This window comes from Gymnodraco acuticeps, unplaced genomic scaffold, assembly GCF_902827175.1.
Source record: "Gymnodraco acuticeps unplaced genomic scaffold, fGymAcu1.1, whole genome shotgun sequence".
NCBI classification, from domain to species: Eukaryota; Metazoa; Chordata; class Actinopteri; order Perciformes; family Bathydraconidae; genus Gymnodraco; species Gymnodraco acuticeps.
The window spans coordinates 757,497-782,810 of NW_022991403.1; the positions used below are offsets into that span (position 1 = coordinate 757,497).

The 25,314-nt window shown below is 38.6% G+C and overlaps 1 protein-coding gene across 2 annotated transcripts in view; it reads left to right on the forward strand.

Annotated features, from left to right (window-relative positions):
• smpd3 (sphingomyelin phosphodiesterase 3) overlaps positions 1–24,883 on the forward strand; it is a 104,668-nt gene extending 79,785 nt beyond the window's left edge. For both annotated transcript variants that reach the window (XM_034195744.1, XM_034195745.1), the window contains 6 exons: positions 5,559–5,634; positions 12,865–13,026; positions 17,387–17,476; positions 20,061–20,124; positions 21,290–21,458; positions 23,884–24,883. In XM_034195744.1, coding sequence (XP_034051635.1) covers positions 5,559–5,634; positions 12,865–13,026; positions 17,387–17,476; positions 20,061–20,124; positions 21,290–21,458; positions 23,884–23,985 — 663 coding nt within the window. In that variant the 3' untranslated portion in view covers positions 23,986–24,883. The remainder of the gene's footprint in view (positions 1–5,558; positions 5,635–12,864; positions 13,027–17,386; positions 17,477–20,060; positions 20,125–21,289; positions 21,459–23,883) is intronic.
• The last annotated feature ends 431 nt before the right edge of the window (positions 24,884–25,314 follow it).

A 25,314-nucleotide genomic window follows, 5' to 3' on the forward strand; every position in this document is an offset into this window, starting at 1 on the left:
ATTCTCGGTGTAAAATGCCTATTTTAAGGTTAGTTTGGTCATTAAAATGCGTTTTGATGTCATTTCATGCGAGAAATATGAGTTGTTATTTAAGATTATGTGTGCAGTGGGTGTACATGATCTTTAGTTTGCTAGTTATTACGAAGATTACTTCAGGAAATTGTGTCTATACAACGTTTTCATTGTTACCAAGATGGTTGCTAGGGACGCTGCTATCGATATTATTTCTGTTATGTTGTGTAAAATGGTGTTATCTTTATTGCTACCCCTTTCCCCGTCAATGTATAGTGTTGGTCCACAGTGCAAACGTATTAGTTATTAGCTAGACTTTTATTTAGCATCTCAAAACACATGTAAACAGCTTCATGCCCGGGAGGCGAAGACCGGCAGTCCGGCTCACTAAAATGTCCGTGCAGAACAATACCCTGGCCTAACCCATAGATCCGTGGGTGAATAATGTCAATCACCACAATAGATACGTTATTTTCCGTTACCAACACCGTTATTAGTGTTGGTCCACTGCTTTTCTCTTTGAAAGTCATCACATAACGGCATTGTAATACACGGTTCGGCTGCATTAAATGTTACATATCTGCTGTAGTTCTCTATTTATAGAGCCTTGATGAGACAAACATGATGAACTGGAAACGTGACATGGATCATAAATATATCAGTAATTAAACAACATCTTACATTTATTTTCACACAATACATCTCCTTGCAGTATCAACACTAATTCGGCTGACTTTTATATTTGATCCAATTGGTAGATAGGCTGTATTTACACCATAAAGGTGCACACCTGATATAAAGGGACACCTAGTGGTTAAAGCATGTTATTGAATTTCATTATTTTTATTATTAGACATTAATAGAATCCCTATAAAATATGTTCATTACTCGTTATTCTCTACTAATAGTTAATTAAAGACTGTATATAATGACTATTTTGCACATCCCTTTCAATATGTTCTAAGGTTTATTGACATATTCACAAATGGTGTAGTTATGCAATGAATGTCAAACTTTGTGTATACCTCCAGGAATGTTAACTATGTTGAAGCACTTATTTTAACTGATATTATACATATGTATTATACTCTTATAAGATGTAGATAGTATAAGAAATGTGCAGAATACGACAATTTAATGGTGGAGGTACACAAATATTGAAAGATGTCTTGTGATGCACTGTTGAGGAACCTGTGACCCAAGTTTTTCATCTCCGGCCTTGTCAGGTATTGAACAATCAATAAATAAAGAACAGAGAATTATTAAATATAAAACACAGAATTTGTGTGATTATACTAAATGATTTACAAATAAACACCACTGCATATGTACAACTATACACATGCTGATGTAACGCAAATGTTTCCAACTTGGGATCAATAAAGTATATCTTATCTTAAGCTGATCGATGGCTACTGCCAGATTTGCAAAATGTGCCTCTGAACCTTGACAAGTGCATGTTTCAGGCTTATCAATGAACAACAGGAGGGTTCACAGACATAAGACCAGCTGTTAAATAAAGCTCTTCTGACCTTAGCTGTTGTGTGGGTATATATTAATGCTGCCCATTGGGCACAAGCAATTTTCACCCATTTATTAATTATATATTTTTAATTTGAGTGTTTCCTATCCCCTAAACCTCCAAAATCAAATCAAATCAAGTTTTATTTATATAGCACATTTATAAACGATTTTTGGTCGAGCCAAAGTGCTGTACATATAATAAAATTAACCTACAGTAGAGACACTTTACAGCAAATACAACAGCACAGATTGTTCAGAATATCAGTATGAGAAAAACGACACCCTCTGTCCTCCAGGGATGTACACAGTTTAATACTGGCAACTTCTTATTATGGGAAATATGAAAACGTCTTTTAAAACTACAATTCCCAGTAGAGACGTGCCAGCATGTGTAGTTCTGGGGACGGGGTGGGGGAGGGGGGGACACGGTGGACCCGTTCAAATCCAGTTTTGGACAGTCTGCCGTGGTCCCATCCCATTTCATGGGTATTGTTCTGCACGGACATTTTAGTGAGCCGGACTGCCGGTCTTCGCCTCCCGGGCATGAAGCTGTTTACATGTGTTTTGAGATGCTAAATAAAAGTCTAGCTAATAACTAATACGTTTGCACTGTGGACCAACACTATACATTGACGGGGAAGGGGGTAGCAATAAAGATAACACCATTTTACACAACATAACAGAAATAATATCGATAGCAGCGTCCCTAGCAACCATCTTGGTAACAATGAAAACGTTGTATAGACACAATTTCCTGAAGTAATCTTCGTAATAACTAGCAAACTAAAGATCATGTACACCCACTGCACACATAATCTTAAATAACAACTCATATTTCTCGCATGAAATGACATCAAAACGCATTTTAATGACCAAACTAACCTTAAAATAGGCATTTTACACCGAGAATAAAATGAAGGTCGGCCATGTTTTTTTTTCTGCAGGGAGAAATTTGAAGATCACGTGACATAGAAGCCAGCCATTGGAAGGAATGGTGAAAAAAAACGTAGGCATCTTACAATTTCAGAGGCGTTTTTGTAGATATACTACGTCCTACGTTGTGGACCAACGTAGTTATTACACGTTTTTTTGTGAGACTGGGTTGAAAATACTTGGCAGGTGATTGGATCAATCTGTCTATCACCTTCTATCATTGGCCACTTCTGATTGGTTAACAATGGCTGGTACATGTGGAGCACATCACTTCTGATTGGTGTGGATGACTGACAGACAAGAAAAACAAAACACAAAAAAAAATCGCAGGCTTTGCGATTTGATAATTGCATAATTTAACCAGTTTAGCCCTGAGCCTGTTTTTCAGGTCTCAGGCTCGAAAATGACATTCTCAGAACAAATGACCATATCTTCCCTTCTAAAAGGGTTAAATTAATAATCTTTTTTCTCAAAGTAATGATAAACCTGTGAGTTGGATGTAGAAAAGTCAGAATCAATATAGATGTTTTTTATTTTAAAGAAAATTCAGATTGAACATAGTAAAAAACTGTAAATTATAGTGTGTGTATAGTTTTTTTTTACTTATAGTGAAAACTACCCTTGGATAAGGGTAAGGTAGACTAAATGCTTTAGGAATCCAAAGTACAACATATAATAAGTACCCTGTATCAAGATTAATGCAAAACAAGTGACATTTGACCTTTTTAGAGAGGTTTAGCAAAATAAACTCCACCTCTGAGGTGATTTGGGTGGAAATGGGGGTTTTACCGTTTCTCTGGAACCCATTGGTCGATTTTGGTGATTGTCATCTCTTTCTGGCCATTAGAGCCAATAGAATCGAAGGGGAAACTCCCCACTCACACACATGGTAAAACAAAAAAGGTGGGGGCTTTGCGCACACAGTTTTGCACCAGAGTGAAGCTGTCTCTAGGTCTGACATCTGAAAACCGAAAAGCAGGTTTATTGCTCATGAATTATCGGAAATCATTTCAAGGGGACACAGACACATTGGATTAACCTATGGATTAACTTCAGCAGCGTTTTTATCGTTTTAATGCCATTGAAGACCACTTTTGACCAGACTACGACACAGGTGAGCCATGTTAGCGTTTTTAGCTACCTAGCGCCATATGTTTTGATGTCTGTTCTTGTTATTACCTCCGCGAGTTCGTATAATTGAGTGATAATGAAGGGTACCCTTCGATTTTGTGTCACCTCACGATGGGTTGGATGTGCAGCAAAGATAAATAATAAGGTTTTGTGAATTTCCGTGGAGTCATCTGTTAGCATTTTTAGCTCGTTGCTAATTCAGAGGCTCAGCGTTAGCATTGTGGGTTTTTTTATTTTTTTAAATAATCAGTTAGATGAGTTTCTTCCCATTACATGGATATAAAACATTCAGTTTATTAAATGAACATGCCCTCAGATACTGTTTCCTGCAAGATGTTGCAGGAGGGCCCCGGTACCGGGGTCTCTCGGGCTTAACAGGTTATTAATCGTTCAGCTCTAATCAGAAAGATTTGAAAATTATCAACACATGGAGTAAGAGCAAATCAGATAATTAAAAAAGAGTATTTTAAATGACTAACAATGTTAGTGTGTGACTAAAACTCATGCAATGTAAGTATATGTCATGTAAGAAAAGTGTGCGCTCCACTTCCTGCAGTGTGTGCCCTGATGGCTGTTTGCAGGTCATTCACTGCAGTAACTGATGTTGATAAAACACCAGATGCAGGAGCAGGGAGCAGAGCTGGAAACCTGCTGTCAGTCAGCCTGCTGCTCTTTTTTCTGCAGGGAGAAATTTGAAGATCACGTGACATAGAAGCCAGCCATTGGAATGAATGGTGAAAAAAAACGTAGGCATCTTACAATTTCAGAGGCGTTTTTGTAGATATACTACGTCCTACGTTGTAGACCAACGTAGTTATTACACGTTTTTTTGTGAGACTGGGTTGGTATTTTTGAAAGTGCCTGCCCTTTCCAAATGGCTTCCAATGGAGCTTTTCTAGATGGTTTGGTGAAACAAAGCATCTGAGTCAGGTTAGTACTGCTCCATCACATGTTTCTATTACAGGGTGAATCTTAAACTGAAGCTTGACTTTAAAGCAACCCAACGGAAGTTTCATATAAGTTTAGTTCTTTCACTCGTAGCTCGGGCTGCGGGGGTGCTAGAGACGGGAGCATGTTGATGCGACCTTCCTAGCCGGAGACGTGGCCGCATTTTACAATAAACTTCCGTTGTGTCTCTTAAAAACAAATATCACGAATCGCAATCGCAATATCTGTCAGAAAAATCGCAATTAGATTATTTCCCCAAATCGTGCAGCCCTACTTCTGATCTGACATGTGGTTTTTCTCTACTGTATTTGCATACAGTACAGCAAATACAAATTATTGGAGACAATATCTCATAATTAGAACGTCTACCAATTCTGAAAAAAGCTCTCCTAATTACAAGAACCCTATCTCATAATAAAAAGAAAAAAGATCTTATAATTATGAAATTAGGATCTCGGTATTACGGGGACCTTATCTCATAATTATGCCATACAGTATAAGTATAAATATATAGTTAGATCTTGTAATCAGTAAATAATATATATTTGTCTTGTAGTAATTTTTACTATTGTTTATGAGGTAACACAATATAACAATACAATATATCCCTATATTAATATATTATAGGGATATCATTATTGCAATGGACCTTGTTACTACAATAACTATGAGTTAATTGTTTTGTAATTTTGAAATACAGATGTAACAATGATCATGAGCTGGTAAAATAAAGAAGTCATTATTGTTTTACATGACTCCTTCTCCATGCTGCTGTGTATTTGCATAGTCTCCACTAATGTTCTTGCCTCATTGATGTCATGTAGCACAACCTAATGGCTGCGTTAAGTGACTGCTCTGATGAGTGTTTCCCAGAGGGATGGACTCAGCTCTCCTGTAGGATCTGAGTGCTGCTGTGTTTCCTGGTCTGCTCCACACAAACACACCCAGGCTCTGATGCTGCTGTGTGAACTCTCAGTAACATCATGTCATATCTCTCTGCCCCCCTGCAGGTTCACGTGGGCACCTCCCATCAGGAGCAAAGGGTTGTGGGATATCTCACGAGTACGCACCTCCACGCCATAGAAGGTACAGTTGCCTGTTCTACTCAACCTCTCTGTCTGTCTCATTAACACACAGCTGAATGCACTCATAAAATGATGTGGAGTATATCTAATTTCAGAATAAGAATCAGGTTTATTGCCAGGTAAGTTTACACATACAAGGAGTTTGATTTGATGTATGATGATGCAAACATAAACAACATAAGAAAATAGGTTGTAAGAGAAGGTCAGAAATATAACGGTTATAAAAAGAAAATAATTTTAAAAAACGATTTAGCATTAAAAAAGAATAAAGTTAAGTATTTACACCAAATTTCAATATACAAAATACACTTAAAAACGTAGTACAATGAGTATATGACAAACTGTAGTGTTATATTTTAAAGTATTTTGTGTCTCTAGAGAACACCAGGGTTGGGAGGGTTACTTTAGAAAGGTAACCTGTTACAATTACCTGTAAAAATGTTATATATCTCAAAGGCTCCACCCTCTACTGGACTCTATGGGTACTACCTTATCATGCAAGCATTCATCTACTGAGATTTCTGTAGAGTGGTGAAGTCCCTCCCCTTCCGGGGGAGCTCCATGGGACCTTATTTCGGAAAAATTATGTATTGAAGTCAATGGAGAGAGAAAGATTATCTTTTGATCCCGTTTGAATTGTGCCACGAATTACACATATGATGTTTGTCAATTTAAAAGATAACTTTGCAAGTCAAAAAAAAAAAGTGTCGTAAAACTGTGAAGTAACACATTTTTTTGTGTGAAACGCTGAATGAACTACATCTCTGGTCTCGCACAACAACACACGTCACCAAGATGGCCGTCACTACTGTCTTGAAAAAAAAGGGATTGACTATCCTCACTATCACCACAATGAAACACGTCCAGAAGAATGTCATGCAAAGCTGCCTGCCTGCCTTCCTTTGATTCTCTCTGAACTGCCTGATCTTTTTAATGTTTAATGTCAACCATTTGTGCAGATAGCATGAAGTGGAACAGATCGCCGGTGCTAATGTAGCGTTAACGTTAGCATTTCTCCCCCGGGCTTAAATTGTGTATTATAGAATGATCACACCGGTGTGACAGTACTCTTCAAAGGGTTCACGAAATATGACTACTACTCTTACTGTTTAACATTTTGGGTTACTTGATGTTACTTCTTCATATTAAGGCTAATAAAAATGACATGGCTAACTAAGACTGTAATGCTAACTAACGTGCTTGCTACTAGCTAGGTAGCTAACTTGTCCAGCCACTCCTGGTCCTTTCATCAGACGGGAAGCGAAAGAACGAGCAAGACCGATTGCTGGTATGATAACAACCTGGTACTAAGCACACAGGCATCTTGTTAATTAACCTGTTAAGCCCAAACGTCCCCGTCGGCGGGGACCCTGTTTTTTTTTCCACGACACTGTGTCTCAGGGGATCTTAATATTTAAGAACCTATTAATGTGTTATACCAGATTAACGGGAATAATCTCAGCTAACTGACGATTAGGGTTGGGAACCGAAACTCGGTTCCAGATGAGAACCGATAAGAAAATACCGGGTACCGGGTACCCATACAAAATACACAATTTCGGTTCTGCTTAACGGTTCCTAAACGCGGTAGACCCTGTATTCCAGCGGGTCCGTCTGCACCGCGGTGCTGCGGTGACCCGGTGGAATACAGGGCGGACCTGGAGAATCACAGAACGGCCGGTCGTCAGCGGGCCGTTGACGGCCGGCTCGGTACGCTGACGGCCGGCACTGCCCTTCATTTTTTTAAACGGCATCATATAAATTGCGCTGACAGGCGACAGAGGTCCACAGTTGCCCCGCAGCGATGCTCCCCCGCCCTCCCGTAGACATTTCACGAGCTCAGTCACTTCATAACACCAAAGATAGGTCGCGGTAAACACTCTGAAGTGAGGCTCCACTACACTAAAAAAGAAAAAGAAAAGGCAAAGTGTAATGCCTGTTAATAGCTTGCCACAGGCATAGCTCAGTTAAAATAAAGCACAGCTATTGTGCAATACATTTGTATTGCATGTATATGTTTTAGTAACAATTTCAGTTAAAGCTTTTAAGAATAAATATATTTTTGTTATCTAAACGTTTGACCTCTTTATTTTTACAATTTTGGAATCGAAACGGGGAATCGATAAGAACCGGAATCGATAAGCAGAACCGGAATCGAAATCGGAATCGATAAATTTCAAACGATACCCATCCCTACTGACGATACAAACCATTTTTACCAAAACAGAACACAAATCTCATAAGAAGCATCTAAATGACCCCTTAGCGAAAAATGCTAACGGACATTGGCACAGAACTCAAGATAAAAGTACCATTATTACTTATCGTAGCTGCACATACAAGATATCCGATTAAAGCTGAGGTTCCACCGATTATTTAGGTATATAATATCATCACTGAGTGATCCGAACTCGCGACAGGGGAAGCAAGCACAGACATCACAACACGTACCTTTACGGAGCTTCTAGGGAGATCGTCTCACCGTAGCTGTCAATCTGATCAAAAGACGTGTTCAATGGCATTAAAACGAGAAAAAACGTGGCTGAATCGGTTGATCCATAGGTTTTTAACGTCTCTGTATAAAAAAAATATTTCATTTATAATCCATAATTCCATTTTTATGTAAAAATCGGAGAGCAAAAGTTAGCTGCTAATGGTAGCTACCAGAGTGGCTGCTGCTTCCGGTCTTGGCTATGCGGTAGTCTCACACACACACATTACCAAATAAGGACTATGTGGGAGTTCCCCTCGATTCCATTGGCTCTGACGGTCAGAAAGAGATGTCAAATGTCAAAATCCAGCAAGGGGGGCCAGAGATATGAAAAATCCACCCAAATGGCCCCAGAAGAGGTTTTTTTTTGCTAAATCTGTCTAAAAAGGTAAAATATCACTTGTTTTGCATCAATCTTGATACAGGGTACTTATTATATGTTGTACTTTGGATTCCTAAAGCTTTTAGTCTACTAACCCATCATCCAAGGTTAGTTTCACTATAAGTACAACATGTTTTTTGGACGGACACTATAATTTACAGTTTTTTACCATGTTCAATCTGAATTTTCTTTAAAATAAAAAACATCTATATTGAATCTGACTTTTCTACAACCAACTCACAGGTTTATTATTACTTTGAGAAAAAAGATTATTAATTTAACCCTTTTAGAAGGGAAGATGTGGTCATTTGTTCTGGGAATGTCATTTTCGAGCCTGAAACCTGAAAAACAGGCTCGGGGCTTAACAGGTTGTTAAAGTTATCTTATCTTAGCTATCTCTTATTTGGTGGAGGAAAACAATTGTGACATCAGTTATGACATCACTTACGCGACTCTGGGATTTGTAGTCTTTCTAGTTGCGTATTTTTCATAGTCTTATATTACAACAGTTTTACGACAAACTGTGACTTTTTTACATGGAATTGATTTGTTAAGATTGACAAACATCATATGTGTAATTCATGGCACAATTCAAACGGGATCGAAAGATACATTTTCTCTCTTCATTGACTTCAATACATAATTTTTCCGAAATAAGGTCCCATGGAGCTCCCCCGGAAGGGGAGGGACTTCGCCACTTCGCCACTCTATCTACTTCCGCCCCATGGGACCTTATTTCTGAAAAATTATGTATTGAAGTCAATGGAGAGAGAAAACGTATCTTTCGATCCCGTTTGAATTGTGCCATGAATTACACATATGATGTTTGTCAATCTTAAAAAAATAATTTCCGTGTCAAAAAAGTCACAGTTTGTCTTAAAACTGTTGAAATATAAGACTATGAAAAATCCGCAACTAGAAAGAAACGTCCTCCCCCCCTTCAAGACAGCATCTGCTGTTTCCGAAGCCTGATAAGGATGTGTATCAAAGTGTTAAAAATAGGAGTCGGGTACCCTATCGAAGTGTTCTTACTAATTGATATATTACAATTGTGCACATGGTTTAGGTGTCCGGGACCCTAAGAAGTGTTAAAAATACGAGTCGGGGACCCGATCGGAAAGGAGAAAAAACGAAGAATAGGGCAAGAAATTAGTGTAAAGAGCAAAGGATCATATTTTAAACTGCACTGTAACTTTTATTCATGTATTTTTTCTTTTAATGTTTATTTTATTATCTTTGCTTTTTAATGACTGTTTTTAAATGCGATTTTCTAAAACCACTTTGAATTGCCTTGTGTTGAAAGGTGCTATATAAATAAACTTGCCTTGCCTTACAGAATCGTCATTTATAAATGTTTTAGTTGAATACATTTCAAAGCAAACACAGTGTTTTGTATGATAAATCAGGTGATCACCAACTGCATAAAAGAACACGTATAGTAAAACACTCCAGCTACATCCAGTGTGTGTGTGTGTGTGTGTGTGTGTGTGTGTGTGTGTGTGTGTGTGTGTGTGTGTGTGTGTGTGTGTGTGTGTGTGTGTGTGTGTGTGTGTGTGTGTGTGTGTGTGTGTGTGTGTGTGTGTGTGTGTGTGTGTGTGTGTGTGTGTGTGTGTGTGTGTGTGTGTGTGTGTGTGTGTGTGTGTGTGTGTGTGTGTGTGTGTGTGTGTGTGTGTGTCCAGATAGATAAAAGGGTTCTTCAAAACCTCTGCATGCCTCCTCCTGCTGTTCCCATGGCGACTGGCTCAAACTGTTTACGCCGTCACGGTCCTATTTAAAGCCTCTGGTCGATGCCACCCTAATTTTTTACAGAAGACACGACTCCCCTGTTTGCTTCTATTCTGGGCTCCTCCTACGCTTCTCTGGGTCTAAATATAGCCGGGCTGCTTCTAAAGACACACCCAACATAAAGCCTCGGGGGGGATTACAATCCTCTCGATAACAGTGGTTATCATACACATTTGTATGTGTTCGTTAGAAAAATACATATATATTTTTGTTTTACTTTGCTGATGTCTTTTTTCCAATGTTACTCAATGTGAAAACTTCTTTTTGGTAAGATGACTGAAACAAAAGTTATTGTACCACTGTTTGGCCACTATAGAAATTTGCTTCAACACCCTGCTCACTTTTTGGGGGCTTGGTCCACGTAGGGAGGAGGTCCAGACTTGATGGGTCAAGTAACCAGACGGAGAGCCTCCGAGGCCAGACAAAGAGATTTGGAGGAGAAATATAGAATACAACTGTTTTGCCATATTTTGACTTAATAAATCAATACTTGGCACTCAGTTAGAATAGTTATACTGTTGAGTTACAGCTCTGAACAAATATCATCGAAGTTTTCCTGGTACAGTAGTCTTTAACAGCTTTTTAAGGAGTATTCAGATGTTTTACTTAAGTAAGATTAGCAATTATACATTTTAAAAGTACTTTGTTACAATTAAAAGTCCTTCATTCAAAAGCTTATTAAGTAAAAGTACAAAGTATCAGCATCAAAATATACTTAAAGTACCAAAAGTAAAAATACTCGTTATATGTAATGGCCCATTTCAGAATCGAATATATAAATTGAGTTGCTGGGTGACTATTAGGATTATTCTAGTGTGTTTATCACAGGTGGATAATGTAGAGCTAACATAAACTGCCAATACACAAGCGCGAACGAATAAAGACTCATGCACAGGTGAATGTACAGCAAACCTCCTCTTTATATAACTTGAAGTGATCCACTAACACAAAAGGAATAAACAGCGTTGCATTTTGTATTTGAGCTGAAGTAATCAAAGCCAAAACCACCTACTCACCCACCGATATCTTGACACCTCTTTGTTTCTCACACTCTCCACTGCTCAGCTGTTATTTCTCTCACACACTCCCCTCTTCCCCTCCCTGTAACTCCAATTAATTTGTACTGGCAGGGTGCAGAGGGAGAAAACACTGCCAAAGCAATATAGTACCACCAGTGGCTCGATATTAGGGCTCTAATATTAGTTACATAATACAGCTTAAAAGCTTAGTGATAACAGCCAAGTAAGGAACAACGTAGCGGTAAAGATGCAGTTACAATCAGAACCAGAATACCTCTATTCGGGACATTTACATTGTTACAGCAAAAGTGAAGAAATCAAATAAAACACAATAAGAAAAAGGGCGTGCACATAATATTTAAAATGTAAAAGTGTAAAAGTTATTCCAATTTACATATTGAGTTTCAATCCCAATACATTTTCCAATTCCTTTAAGCAATGCCACTTTAATGCTGTATTGATAATGTATTTAACCAACTTTATACAGAAATGTCTATCTCTTAACCAGCTTAATGCCCCCCCCCCCCCTCTTTACCAGTAGTCTTTAACTGTGTGTATCTGCTCTTTGATTGCTGAGCAGGTAGTGTACAGAGGCCTTATCGGAACCTTTTGATTGAAAACAAGTGACCCCACTGAAATCACACGTCATTAATTGAACTAATGTTCAAATAAAAAAATGACAGGGAAAGCTTTAAAAATCAATAAGTAATAATAATAATAATTCCTTACATTTATTATAGCGCTTTATCAATGACTCAAAGCGCTTTACATATACACACATTACACATATATCATACATGCAATGGTCAGATACTGTGGACAATACCCACAGGAGCAAGTTTAGGTGAAGTGTCTTGCCCAAGGACACACCGGCAGTAGTAGTAGTAGAAGTGTAGTGAGTGTAACAAAATAACAGGGGGTTCCTAATCCCTTTTGGCAATGATGAACATTTAAAAGACTTGGGAGGACATTGAAAGATGGATTTAAAAAAAGGTGAAAGTGTAAAATATTTGTTTTATTTTTAAATAATGGAAACAATTATATATGTGACTGGATGACAAATGCAAAACCGCTTCCGGCTGATGTCGAAAACGTACAAAATGAGAAAGCAGACACTTTAAAAAGGAAAAACATAAATGTAGTATTACTTAGAGTGTCAGAAAATATATTATGCAGCACATTTATGAAGCTCTATAGATGGAGCAAGGCCACACAATTACCCAACATGCAATGTGTGTGAGTTTGGCAAATGTGTACATAATTGTGTGGGTAGGGATACATTAACACTGTTCCTGATCAAATGGTTTTTGATTCTATGATTTTGTATGTATGTAGTTTTGAAGTAACATGCTGAAAGGTTGAATGTTGGACATTCAAAACCTTACTCACTGTCAAATTCTAATTATATATCATTTTAAAAAATGACACCCCGACCTCTAACTCCCTCTCATGTAGATCAGTTCTGGGCACTTTATCTGAAACATGTATTAATTTGTCTTCTTCTTTTGTCCTGCTCCTCCCTCTCTCCACGACCCACAATGCACTCTGTTCCAGGGGATGCCTCTGTGCGCTGTGAGCAGCTGGACCTATTGCTCCAGTGGGGGGCGGAGTTTCGCCAGGCCTCGTCCCAACCCCCTGAAGGAGAGAAGGTTCTGGAGGACCTGGTGGCCTTCGATGTGGTCCTGGGAGACCTCAACTTTGATAACTGCTCTTCAGGTGAGCAAACATATTGGCTAAATCACTATATGCTTTACTTTACACTTTGTTTTGTTTTGTTTGATGCAGATTAGTTCAAACAAATTATGGAGGTTATCTTTGTGCTTCTTTCACCTGGATAATGTTTGAACCCAGGAAACAGTCACTTGTCCATAATGTATCACTGATTTAATGACATCTAAGACCTCTGATAGCTCTGACAGGATATTTGCACAGTGCCTGGGCTTTTATAGAGGTAACTTATAAAATATGAAAGTACGTAGCATTAACTGTGAAAGCTAAAGGTGAACATATAGAGACACCTGACTCATCACTAACATGTTACATGACTCATCACTAACATGTTACATGACTCATCACTAACATGTTACATGACTCATCACTAACATGTTACATGACTCATCACTAACATGTTACATGACTCATCACTAACATGTTACATGACTCATCACTAACATAGTATATGACTCATCACTAACATGTTATATGACTCATCACTAACATGTTACTCATCACTAACATAGTATATGACTCATCACTAACATGTTATATGACTCATCACTAACATGTTACTCATCACTAACATAGTATATGACTCATCACTAACATGTTATATGACTCATCACTAACATGTTACTCATCACTAACATGTTACATGACTCATCACTAACATGTTACATGACTCATCACTAACATGTTACATGACTCATCACTAACATGTTACATGACTCATCACTAACATGTTACTCATCACTAACATGTTATATGACTCATCACTAACATGTTACATGACTCATCACTAACATGTTACTCATCACTAACATGTTATATGACTCATCACTAACATGTTACTCATCACTAACATGTTACATGACTCATCACTAACATGTTACATGACTCATCACTAACATGTTACTCATCACTAACATGTTACATGACTCATCACTAACATGTTATATGACTCACCACTAACATGTTACTTATCACTAATATGTTACATGACTCATCACTAACATGTTATATGACTCATCACTAACATGTTACATGACTCATCACTAACATGTTACATGACTCATCACTAACATGTTATATGACTCATCACTAACATGTAGGGTTGGGAACCAAAACTCGGTTCCAGATGATAACCGATAAGAAAATGCCGGGTACCGGGTACCCATACAAAATACACAATTTCGGTTCTGCTTAACGGTTCCTAAACGCGGTAGACCCTGTATTCCACCGGGTCCATCTGCGCCGCGGGTCCGTCTGCGCCGCGGGTCCGTCTGCGCCGCGGGTCCGTCTGCGCCGCGGGGCCCCGGTGGAATACAGCCAGAGTAAGGGCGGACTGGCCATCTGTGCGTTCTGGAGAATCACAGAACGGCCGGTCGTCAGCGGGTCGTCAGCGGGCCGTTGACGGCCGGCTCGGTACGCTGACGGCCGGCACCGACCTTAATTTTTTTAAACGGCATCATGTAAGTTGCGGCGACAGAGGTCCACAGTTTCCCCGCAGCGAGGCTCCCCCGCCCTGCCGTAGACAGTTCACGAGCTCAGTCACTTCATAACACCAAAGATAGGTCGTGGTAAACGCTCTAAAGTGAGGCTCCACTACACTAAAAAAGAAAAAGACAAGGCACAGTGTAATGCCTGCTAATAGCTTGCCACAGGCATAGCTCAGTTAAAATAAAGCACAGCTATTGTGCAACACATTTGTATTGCATGTATATTTTTTATTTGTAAAAATGTCAGTTAAAGCTTAAAAAAATTAAGATATTTTTGTTATCTAAACGTTTGACCTCTTTCTTTTACAATTTTGGAATCGAAACGGGGAATCGATAAGAACCGGAATCGATAAGCAGAACCGGAATCGGAATCGATACATTTCAAACGATCCCATCCCTACTAACATGTTACATGACTCATCACTAACATGTTACATAACTCATCACTAACATGTTACTCATCACTAACATGTTACATGACTCATCACTAACATGTTACATGACTCATCAGTTACATGTTATGGTAAGATGACTGCTTTTCCCACAAATAGAGTGGAATCAATTTCTCTCTCAGGTACAAATACATTTTACAGTTTGTAATTCTCATGCTATAATTATCATAATTACATAACTATCATTCAGATCACTTTTAATTGAGTATTATTCATATTTCATAGTTAGTTTTTAACCCTTAAAACGTTCATATATAAACATTGGCAAACGACTTTTTAGTTATTCTCTCTAAAGACTGAATAAATTGTGTAAGAATAATATTAAACGTATGGGAGAGTATTAATTAATTGAAATATTTATAATTAACATATTTATTATCAAATCTAATACATAATATGCAAAATGTAGTGATGCCAAATGGGAATTGGGAAATGTCCCATTATGTTTCCTGTTCATTGAAACTCATACCACCCTGTTCTCAGGCAGTAATAACTAATAAGGAAGAATTTCATTTCATTTCAATCTTTATTTCGAACAGATTAAAAAAATAACAATTGTGAAAAAGAGAATACCGTATTGTTAAAATACAGTATTTATCCACATTCATGATAATATTTATATATTCAACAAAAAAAAGTCTTCATATTAATAATAAAAAATCATATGTGTCCGAAAGGGAGTAGGAGGAAGCAAATGCTTATTAATTCCCACCCCTTACTTGATCAATGATTGTCCTTTAAATCATTATGCAAGTTATTCCTACTTACATTTACATTAATACATACATATACAATCATTTCTCATCTTCAATCACCTCTCTTCATTCTCATATTTTTCCAAAAAAGTGTTTCTGTACATCCTTTTAAACTGAATTATGCTTGTGCTTTGTTTGAACTCCTGCTCCAAACCATTCCATAAAATCACCCCACAGATTGTTAAACTCATACTTCTCAGAGTTGTTCTGACCTTGAGTTGTTTAAAATGTAGATTTCCTCTCAAATTATACCCACCCTCTCTGTCTATGAACAATGTTTTTAATTTCCTAGGAAGTAGATTATGTCTGGCTCTGTACATGATTTGTGCCGTTTTAAATTTAACCAGATCAGTGAACTTCAATATGTGTGACTTCAAAAATAATACATTAGTGTGTTCAAGATATCCAACATTATTGATAACTCTTACAGCCCTTTTCTGTAATGTGCATAACGGCTGTAGGTTGGTTTTGTACGTGTTTCCCCAAATCTCCACACGGTAACTCATGGCAATATGAGTGTATCATACAGAGTATATAATGATTTGTACTCCAGAATGTGTCTTGCTTTCCCCAATATTGCGATAGTCTTAGCCAGTTTTGCTTCCAGCTGATTGTGTGCTCTAAAACCACACCAAGGAACTTATTTACATATACTCTTTCTATGTTTATGTTGTCTAGTATTAATTGCACCTGAGGATTTGTTTTATGTTTTCCAAATAGCATAATCTTTGTTTTGCTTATATTTAATGATAATTTGTTTGTGTCAAACCAATGTTTCACTTTAATAATTTCTGCTGTTATTACCTCCATTAGCTCTTTCAAATTGTCACCGGAACAAAAAATATTACTGTCATCTGCAAATAAAATACATTTCAATATATTTGATACTCTGCAAATGTCGTTGATGTATATTATGAACAGCTTTGGACCCAACACAGACCCCTGAGGTACTCCACAAGTTATGTTCATGTCTTCTGATTTATGTTCACCAATTTCAACAAATTGTTGTCTGTTGCTTAAATAATCTCTCACCCAGTTTAATCCCACCCCTCTGATGCCATACCGTTCCAGTTTTATCAGTAAAATGTTGTGATCTATGGTGTCACATGCTTTTTGTAGGTCTATACATGTTCCCACTGCTCGTTTTTTATTGTCCAGGCAGTTTGCTATTTCCTCACTTAATTCTATTAGTGCCATAGATGTTGATCTATCTTTCCTGAATCCATATCGACTCTCGTCCAAAAGCTGATGTGTTTTCATGAAACTGTCAAGTCTTTTTGTAAAAACCTTTTCAAGGATCTTGGAAAACTGAGAGAGCAATGAAACCGGTCTGTAATTTGTGTAACGATGTTTATCCCCAGTTTTATGAAATGGTATAACTTTAGCTATTTTCATTTTATTTGGGAATTTACCAGATTGAAAAGACAAGTTAAAGAGATGTGTCAATGGTTCTGCAATTTCTTCAATAATGTTTTTTACTATAATCATATCAATATTATTCCAATCGGTCGAGGATTTACTTTTACATTTCCGTACAGTGTCTATGATTTATTTTTCATGTGCCAGATCTGGCAGAAAAGAATCAGAGATGTGTTACTCTTGTGTTTGGACTGAAGTCTAAATTAATCTCTGCCTGTGCTCCGGTGTTTTCCAGAGGACAAGCTGGAGCAGCAGCATGCACTTTTTACTCAATACAAGGACCCCTGTCGCCTGGGGCCGGGGGAGGACAAACCATGGGCTCTGGGTAACCACACTCACACACAAACACACACACACACACAAACACACACACACACCTCAGAACCAAGCAATAGGGGGCTAAAACTGATACACAATCCAAACTGTGTTTAAAAATAATAAGGGAAAGTATAAGAATGAATTGTATCCCTTCCACACGCCACACACACACACACACACACACATTAGATCTGGGACACCATCACATGTACTGTATTTCTAATATATCCAACACATGTATGCATTCACAGATAAAAAAGACCTAAATACCCCAAACTAATCCTCAAAACAGGATTTAATGTTACACAATAAAAGGGAGGTCCTGCTACACACACACATCAGTGTGTTGATCCATACACACAGATTGATCTAAATCAGGTTGCACCTACTGTGGGAATATAAATGCTGCGTGCTGACACATGGCCTTAGTGACGTAAACACTGGAGGGTTTTGGTCTGGATGCAAAATGTTATTTAGGCCAGCGGTATTTCTGGGACAGTGTGGGCAGGACAGAGTGAAAGGGCTCGTTTAGAGAAGGGCTTATTTATTTGGACAGGGACATTTTGCGCAGTGAGCCAGAGGAATAGACCTGAGCCTCCCGTTTGGCTGCTATTAGACAAGAGAGGAAGAAAGAAGCAGGAGAAGAAGTGCGGATCAGTGAACCAATGAAATAAAGGGGAGAAAGCTTATCAGATTTCATAAAGCTTCAAAAAGAGACACAGAGAGCATGTTGTTCTGATGGTGTCCATAGATTTCATAAACTCTGAGAACTGCTGGAACCTTCTAATTCTGACGACCCAGCCAGCCAAATAAACAGGAAAATTATGCTGCATTCAAATCCCCTTGGAATGATGGCATGCATGCCTCCGACCACTCAATGGTTAAAAGTGGGGATACTGAAGTAAAACTCACACGTTTGAAGTTGTGAAAATTAAATGTTTCAGTAAAAATCTCTCATCGTTCCTCATCTTTTCCCATCATAACTGACAAAGCTGTTTTGGTGATGTGTTTTCATGTCTGATTGCAGATTAAACATGTAAACCAACAAACCAACAAAAGTATCTGTGCAATCCCATGTTTTTTAGGAGTTGTGGTCAAAATTGACATAAGAAAACAATATTTATTTACTCCCCACACATATACTACAGCTTTTTGGTGAGGCCACAAGTTATAGAGTGGAGCAGTGATGACGTATTTTTCTGGGCGACCAAGAAGTTAGCATCACAAGGGCTCTCGACCAAAAGCAATGGGTTTTTCAGAAAAGGGCAGAAAATAACATATGTGGCAAACACATATGACAATAACGTCAGAAGTAAGCTAACTTTAGGCTATAAAGGAACCACAACAGGTTCACATGACTTTACTTAAACACCGCTAAGCTAAGGACAGCTAATGTTTGGCGTGATGACATACAGTGGTCTCATTTAGACAATTGTTAGCAACCGCTGTTTTTAAGGCACATAGAAACTTCAGACATTTACTAGTGGAGTATTTACTGATGTATTTTATGTCGTAGAACAAAACGTGAAAATCTTCTCAGCTTATGTCAACCACGGATCCTATTTCAGGCTTCTAGCTAAAAAGACAATCAGAAAAAATGTAACTTCAAGTCCAGGGAACAGGTAGTGGTAAATTGCTAACACAATTTTGGATTGTATGACTCATTCCTGCACTACTCTTTTAGGGCAGAGTACCTGTAGATATGTTAGCCCCCTGAAGCTGAAAGTAGTACAGCAGTGTGTCGAGGCTGTGCATCATGCTCACTTGTGAATTGACTGCTGTAACTTCAGAGTGCTGTTCTCTTCATCGGGGCATTATAACCATATTATCCAGCCCACAGCCTGACATCCTCTCCGTCAAAAGGATCTCTGAGTGCTCCTCTCTCTGCTATATTTCTGGATGACAGGCGAGTGGAAGATAAAGATGGAGCTCTAAGCTCTCAGAACAAAGTCGGCTGACGACGCCTACTTTGCCACAATGAAAAGCACTAGTGGTACTTTTAGCTACAAAGGAAGAAGCTGGTCCTCATAGTGAGGGGGAGGATTGTAAAGCATACACTAGATCAATGTGAACGGCACAGAAACAAATAAAACCCAGCCAAAAAAACACTTCTATCTCCAGGGTGCAGGCCGATCACACAGACTGCGCGGGGGCCTCACCTCGCGGAGGGGGCCTCATCTTGCGCAGGGATCTTCATTTTGCGGAGGGAGGCGCAAATGCGGCGCACCTACAGTCTAAGCGCGCCACAGTTTTGCCCGAGGCTCCACTAGCACGTCGACGCTCGCGACACAGAGGGCCTCATCATATAACTTTGCGTGGGGCCAAAAGTTGGCCAGGGGCAGCCCAGGGTGCCTTCACTGGACTCAAGGAAGCTCAGAACCGACAATAGGGGGCTAAAACTGATACACAATCCACACTGTGTTTAAAAATGATAATGGAAAGTATAAGAATTAATTGTGTCTCCCCCACACGGCACCCTCTAGTGGGGGTATTTAATGAGGGGTTAAGAGGAGAGTGGACTTGTCAGTAAAAAATAATCAGGAAAATGTGTCTGTCTGCGTAGTGATACATTTAACTGTCTCTTCCAACAGGTACTCTACTGGATCCCAGCGGCCTTTATGACGACGAGGTCAGCTCACCTGAAAGTTTACAAAAGTGAGTCACACAAACACACACACACACACACACACACACACACACACACACACACACACACACACTTCTACAAACCTTGAACACAACCACTACAGACAGGTCTCTAACTTAACTAGATCGTAAGCCTTTATTCTAAAAATAAGTTAAAGTAGTCCTCCATTAATTCCCTAACCTATAACTTAACATCAACAATGATTCAACTTTCAAATGCTTTTTGTCATATGCACAATAGCTACAGCGTAGTTTTGGCAATGACAATTAAAGACCCAGGCTCCTAAGACAACACAGTATACTTAACACAAAAAAAGACATAAAGCAGTGCAATAGAGTAACTATAGCTTAATTATTTCAGATGATTGTGTTATCTCTGACTGAAATTACTAACTTGTTGGTCAAAAGTGTATCAGTTTAAGTGCAGGGTATATGATGAGTTGTCTTTTGCCAGAATGGAAATTGAAGGGATCATATTGCAGTGCCTTACACTATTCTGTAAAAATGTTGGTGGACAGCACTAGAATGTAGTACACTCAGCAGCAGCTCTGTGACTGGAAATAGAACTAAAGGCATCAGGAAAAATATACTATTAAACTTCATTAGAACTCTAATGCTGTGACTCAAATCACATACTTCTGCCTGCATGTGTCATTTTGAGCATTTAAGTGTGTCCCAATGCGTAATATGGCAAAATGCACTATGAGTAGGCCTACCCGGATGGTGTTCTCATAGCAGTCAACACGTTTAGTGTGGAACACTGTACACACTGTACAAAGAAAAGTTATACATGTGGGGTTTTTTCTGTTGTAAAGAAGCCAGCGTTAATGTTATATGGTTAATTGAGCCATCTGTAATGATTTGCTACTGCGAACAAGCATTGCTCGCTAGCTAGAGTTATGTCTGGAGAGGGCACAGCAGCTGTGTACGGTTTGATGCAACACTACACAGTGGAAATTCAAGCACTGCATTCTTGTTCACAATGCACAACCTGGCAGTGTACTAAGGGAAGTATCCGAATTGAAATGCTAGTCCAAAACTGATCTCTGACCTAAACACTACAGTCCAAATGTGTGAAGCACACAACTCTGTAATATTTTTTGTTATTACGTTTTACTACCAGCAACTCCTGTGTGTTACCTTACATTTGCTGATCCATCCCTTTGTGTCTCAGAGTGATGGAGAACGAGGAGGGGAGGAAGGAGTACCTGGTGTTTCCTCCCAGTAAGAGCCAGTGTCCGGCCAGCAGTCAGAAGGGGAGGAAGATCCCGCTGAAGGGCAACGGGCGGCGGATCGACTACATGCTGTACAGCGACGAGGGCCTGCAGCCGGACTGGAAACTGGTATGGTTCAGAGCATTATAGGAAAAGAATGTGTGGACATCAAGCCTACCGTTATTAATTGTATCAAATTAAGACCAGAAATGTAACTCCTTGACATCCAGTTTTATTTCTTTCAAGTTACGATAACAAATATTTTATCCAGGGAAATTAGCTTATTTGCTTTCTTGATAGCATGCTATTTATTTCATAAACAGATCTAATGTCAGATGGTACTGGATTAATAGATAGCATACAGATATGAGTAATCCATCTTCTCATCTAACTTTTGGAATAAAAAACTAAAAACTTACATCCCAGAGTATTCTGGTATGTGTCATCACATAAATCTGTGAATCAAAATTAATTTCACTATTGAATAAGGCTGGTAATAGGGGGGAAATGGTTGTTTCCATTTACAGAAACTAAGTGCACAAACTGTTGAATTGCCTATCATTTTCTTGTCAGCGGGGAGGTGATGTGCCTTATTCTGCCCTGATTCATTTCCTGGCAACAAGACACTTTTTGTTCCTGAGCCAAGGGAAATGATCTCATTATGCAGGAGAACATTGGACTTGTTAAAGGGATAAAAAGATTGAAAGACATTACATTTAGAGAGGAGACACTGAAAAACATCCACAGGGTGGAGAGAAGAGGAATGAGGGCAGCACTGTCCTGGCTGCCTGTCTGTGTGAGGGATTGGAGAGGATTGAAAAAACAAACCAATCATTTACAGAGAGCACATCTCCCTTCCTCTCGCTCTCCTGATGCCCCCTGCTGCCCCAACGTAGTAACTGCGACATCATTTCACTTCACACTGACTGCTGCTGAGCAAATCAGCAAATATAATGTGGTTATCCTTCCTCATAACTACACCTCAAACCCTGTTTCTTTACACATGTTATTGCACCATTGTTGTTTCTGTGTACTCATTTTATGTCGGAGCACTCCTTGTAGTATTGCCACATGATTAAACTCATTCCATTGATGCTAATACAGATCTGAAAACATTCAATCAAAACAGATAGTATAAAATGTCAATTATTATGGCAATATTTGTGATGATAGAAGAAGAAGCAGTAGGCTACATACATTTAATTAAAAGCCCACAACTAGTATTCATAGAAATAGTGATAGTAAAAGTAATAGTAATACAAATAGTGATATTATATTAGTGGCCAGATTCTGTTGATCATGTAGTGTAGTAGTTGAACTAGAACCATTCTTCATTAAAACAGCAATATATAAACATGTGTTTATTTTAAGATTCTAATATGTCGTTGTAATCGAATATAAGAACATTTTAAGTGTATACTATTCAGTTTTATTTATATATAATAATAATTTAACCTATTAAGAAATATGTAATTTTATGTTTGACTATAAATGATCTGGTATATGGCAGCCTCCACTGTAAGGTGCCTTACTGGAGGAGTTATTTATTGACAAAAACATTAGTAAAGACTTGTATCTGCTTACAACTAGCTACTTACTGTATACATGTATTCAATGTCTATTCTATGAATTCTAAAAAGGGGGGAATTAAAGTAATGGGATGCCATATTTCTTAAATTATTAATGGATCAGCTTTATTATGTATAATGTGAAAGATGTTACTCTTTCTTACATATTTACAGAGTTCAAAGCTGCAGTTCTCTCTAACTCTCCAAAACCTTCAGTTTGGAAGCTTGTTCATTGCACACTGACCACATGGTTTAAAACAATTCTAGTGTTGATATATGTAAATACACTATGTGCTAACATCTTAGCTTTAAGTAATGTACCACTATACTGATGTCGAAAAAGATGCCACTGGTCATTGTATCGGGTAAATTGAGCAGTCTATAATGATTTGGTATGATTATTGCTATCTAGCTACTAGCAAGCTAACAGCAACAATTGTCATTCCAGTGAGGATACAGCAGCTGGGTGCGGTTGGAAAAACCCTACCCAGGTTAAATGCAAACACTACACAAGTGTTCACTGTGCACAACATGGCTATGTACTAAGGGGAGTTTCCAAAGACACATCACAAGTACATGTCAAAAGCTGACCTTGGATCTAAGCGCTACATTCATTTTTATTTTATTTTTTAAATGTTTACTGCCTGCAATATATAACTGCCTGTGTGTGTAGAAGCCACTGGTCATTTTATAGGGTAAATTGAACATTGGGTAAATTAAGCAGTCTATTTGGTACTGTTAATGAGCATTGCTAGCTAGCTAACACCAGCTGTCTTTTCAGTGTCATTTGAGAAAATCAATATTTTAAAGCAAAAACCATGACTGTTCGCTTACGCCTTCGCTATAACAACTTTACATGATGGTATGTGAGAAGTTTTCAGCTTGTTACGTTGTCTTCAATTGGCTACAAAATCCATTGAGCAAAGTTTACATTTCCCCAGAATAAAGGAGATCTTGATGACGGTTATTTTCTCTTCCTCCTGCAGGACATCGAGGAGTTCAGTTTCGTTACCCAGTTGGCCGGCCTCACTGACCACCTCTCTGTGGCCATGCGGTTGGCTGTTTCCACGGGGGAAGAGGAACCTTAGATTGACCGCCTGAGCTTTTTTAAAATACTGCCATGGAGGAGTGACAGATGACCAAGAGGAGAAGAGGAGATGAAGAGTTTACAAATACGGAGCTGCATGAGAGAGACAAAATTCAGTTTTGCCAGAGGATTGAGGGGAAAGCAAATGGATGGATGAATCAGTGCGAGAGCGCTCAGTGGATGAATGGATTTAAAGGAGGTGGAGGAGATCAGCAGCAGAGGAGTGATTTCAAAGAGAAAGACTCTGGAGGGGAGAGATAAGCAGGGGAGTTCAGTTTGGAAAGCCAGAAAGATTTGTTATCTTCCTGGGTAAACCACCCACACACATACTACATTCAGTAGATAAAACACAAACACAATGTGACATTTTGACTGTTGAATATTCCACACTCTTCTCCTCCAACACTGAACTGAATCCATAGGGTTTTATTTAGCGTGAATTGTTTTATGTAGCCAATTTAAACCCACTTCTTTTATGGGATCTGTTTAGCCGTAGTTATGATTATGATTCTTTTTTTTTATGATTCTTCCTTCAGGGACAGTTGGATATACTTTAGTGACTGTGTATAAAAGAAAAACACACATAATATAAGTGATAGGAGAGAAGCGTACAGCTATGACTGGCCTTTACACTGACCGTGTGTGTCCTTGTGTCGTGCTCCTTCCTGAATGGCTGTCGGTCATTCATCCTGCTACTCCCCCCTCATTCCCAGGAACCTCAACAAGTGTCTTTTTTTCTAAAAAACAAAACTAGTCTTTCTAAAAGGGAGAAAAATAATAAGATACAATTTCTATTGTCGCTACACCACTTTTATAGGGAGTTTAAATGCCTGTTTAATACTATATGGTATGTTTCTAAAAAGAGGTATTGTATAAAGAGACATCAAATTGGAGAAAAAGTTATTTGATGGATGCCTTTCAATGGTTTTAGATAGTTTTTTAGCCATGACTGGTACAGATAGACCAGAATTGTTGGTGTAATAACAGGAACTGAGGCTTTGCGGATGCATGATGGCAAACGGTATCAGTTTACAACATTAATATAGAGTCTTGATACACTTGCTTGCTTGAGTCTGGCTGCTTGATGAGTCAAGAAGCATTTTGCCCTGAAACACACAGTTACTGTATACCAGTGTGACATACTGTACGTGCATGTGAGAATTCACTCTACCGATGAATACACATAAAGGGATTCACAGAAACATTCAAAGGCACACATTATGTACAGGGGGTCTTCAGGTGATGTCAAATACCCTCTGGCAGCCATATTGAAACTTCTCAAATGACAACATTTGACTTGGATATCTTTGAGAGAATCGATATCGTTTAA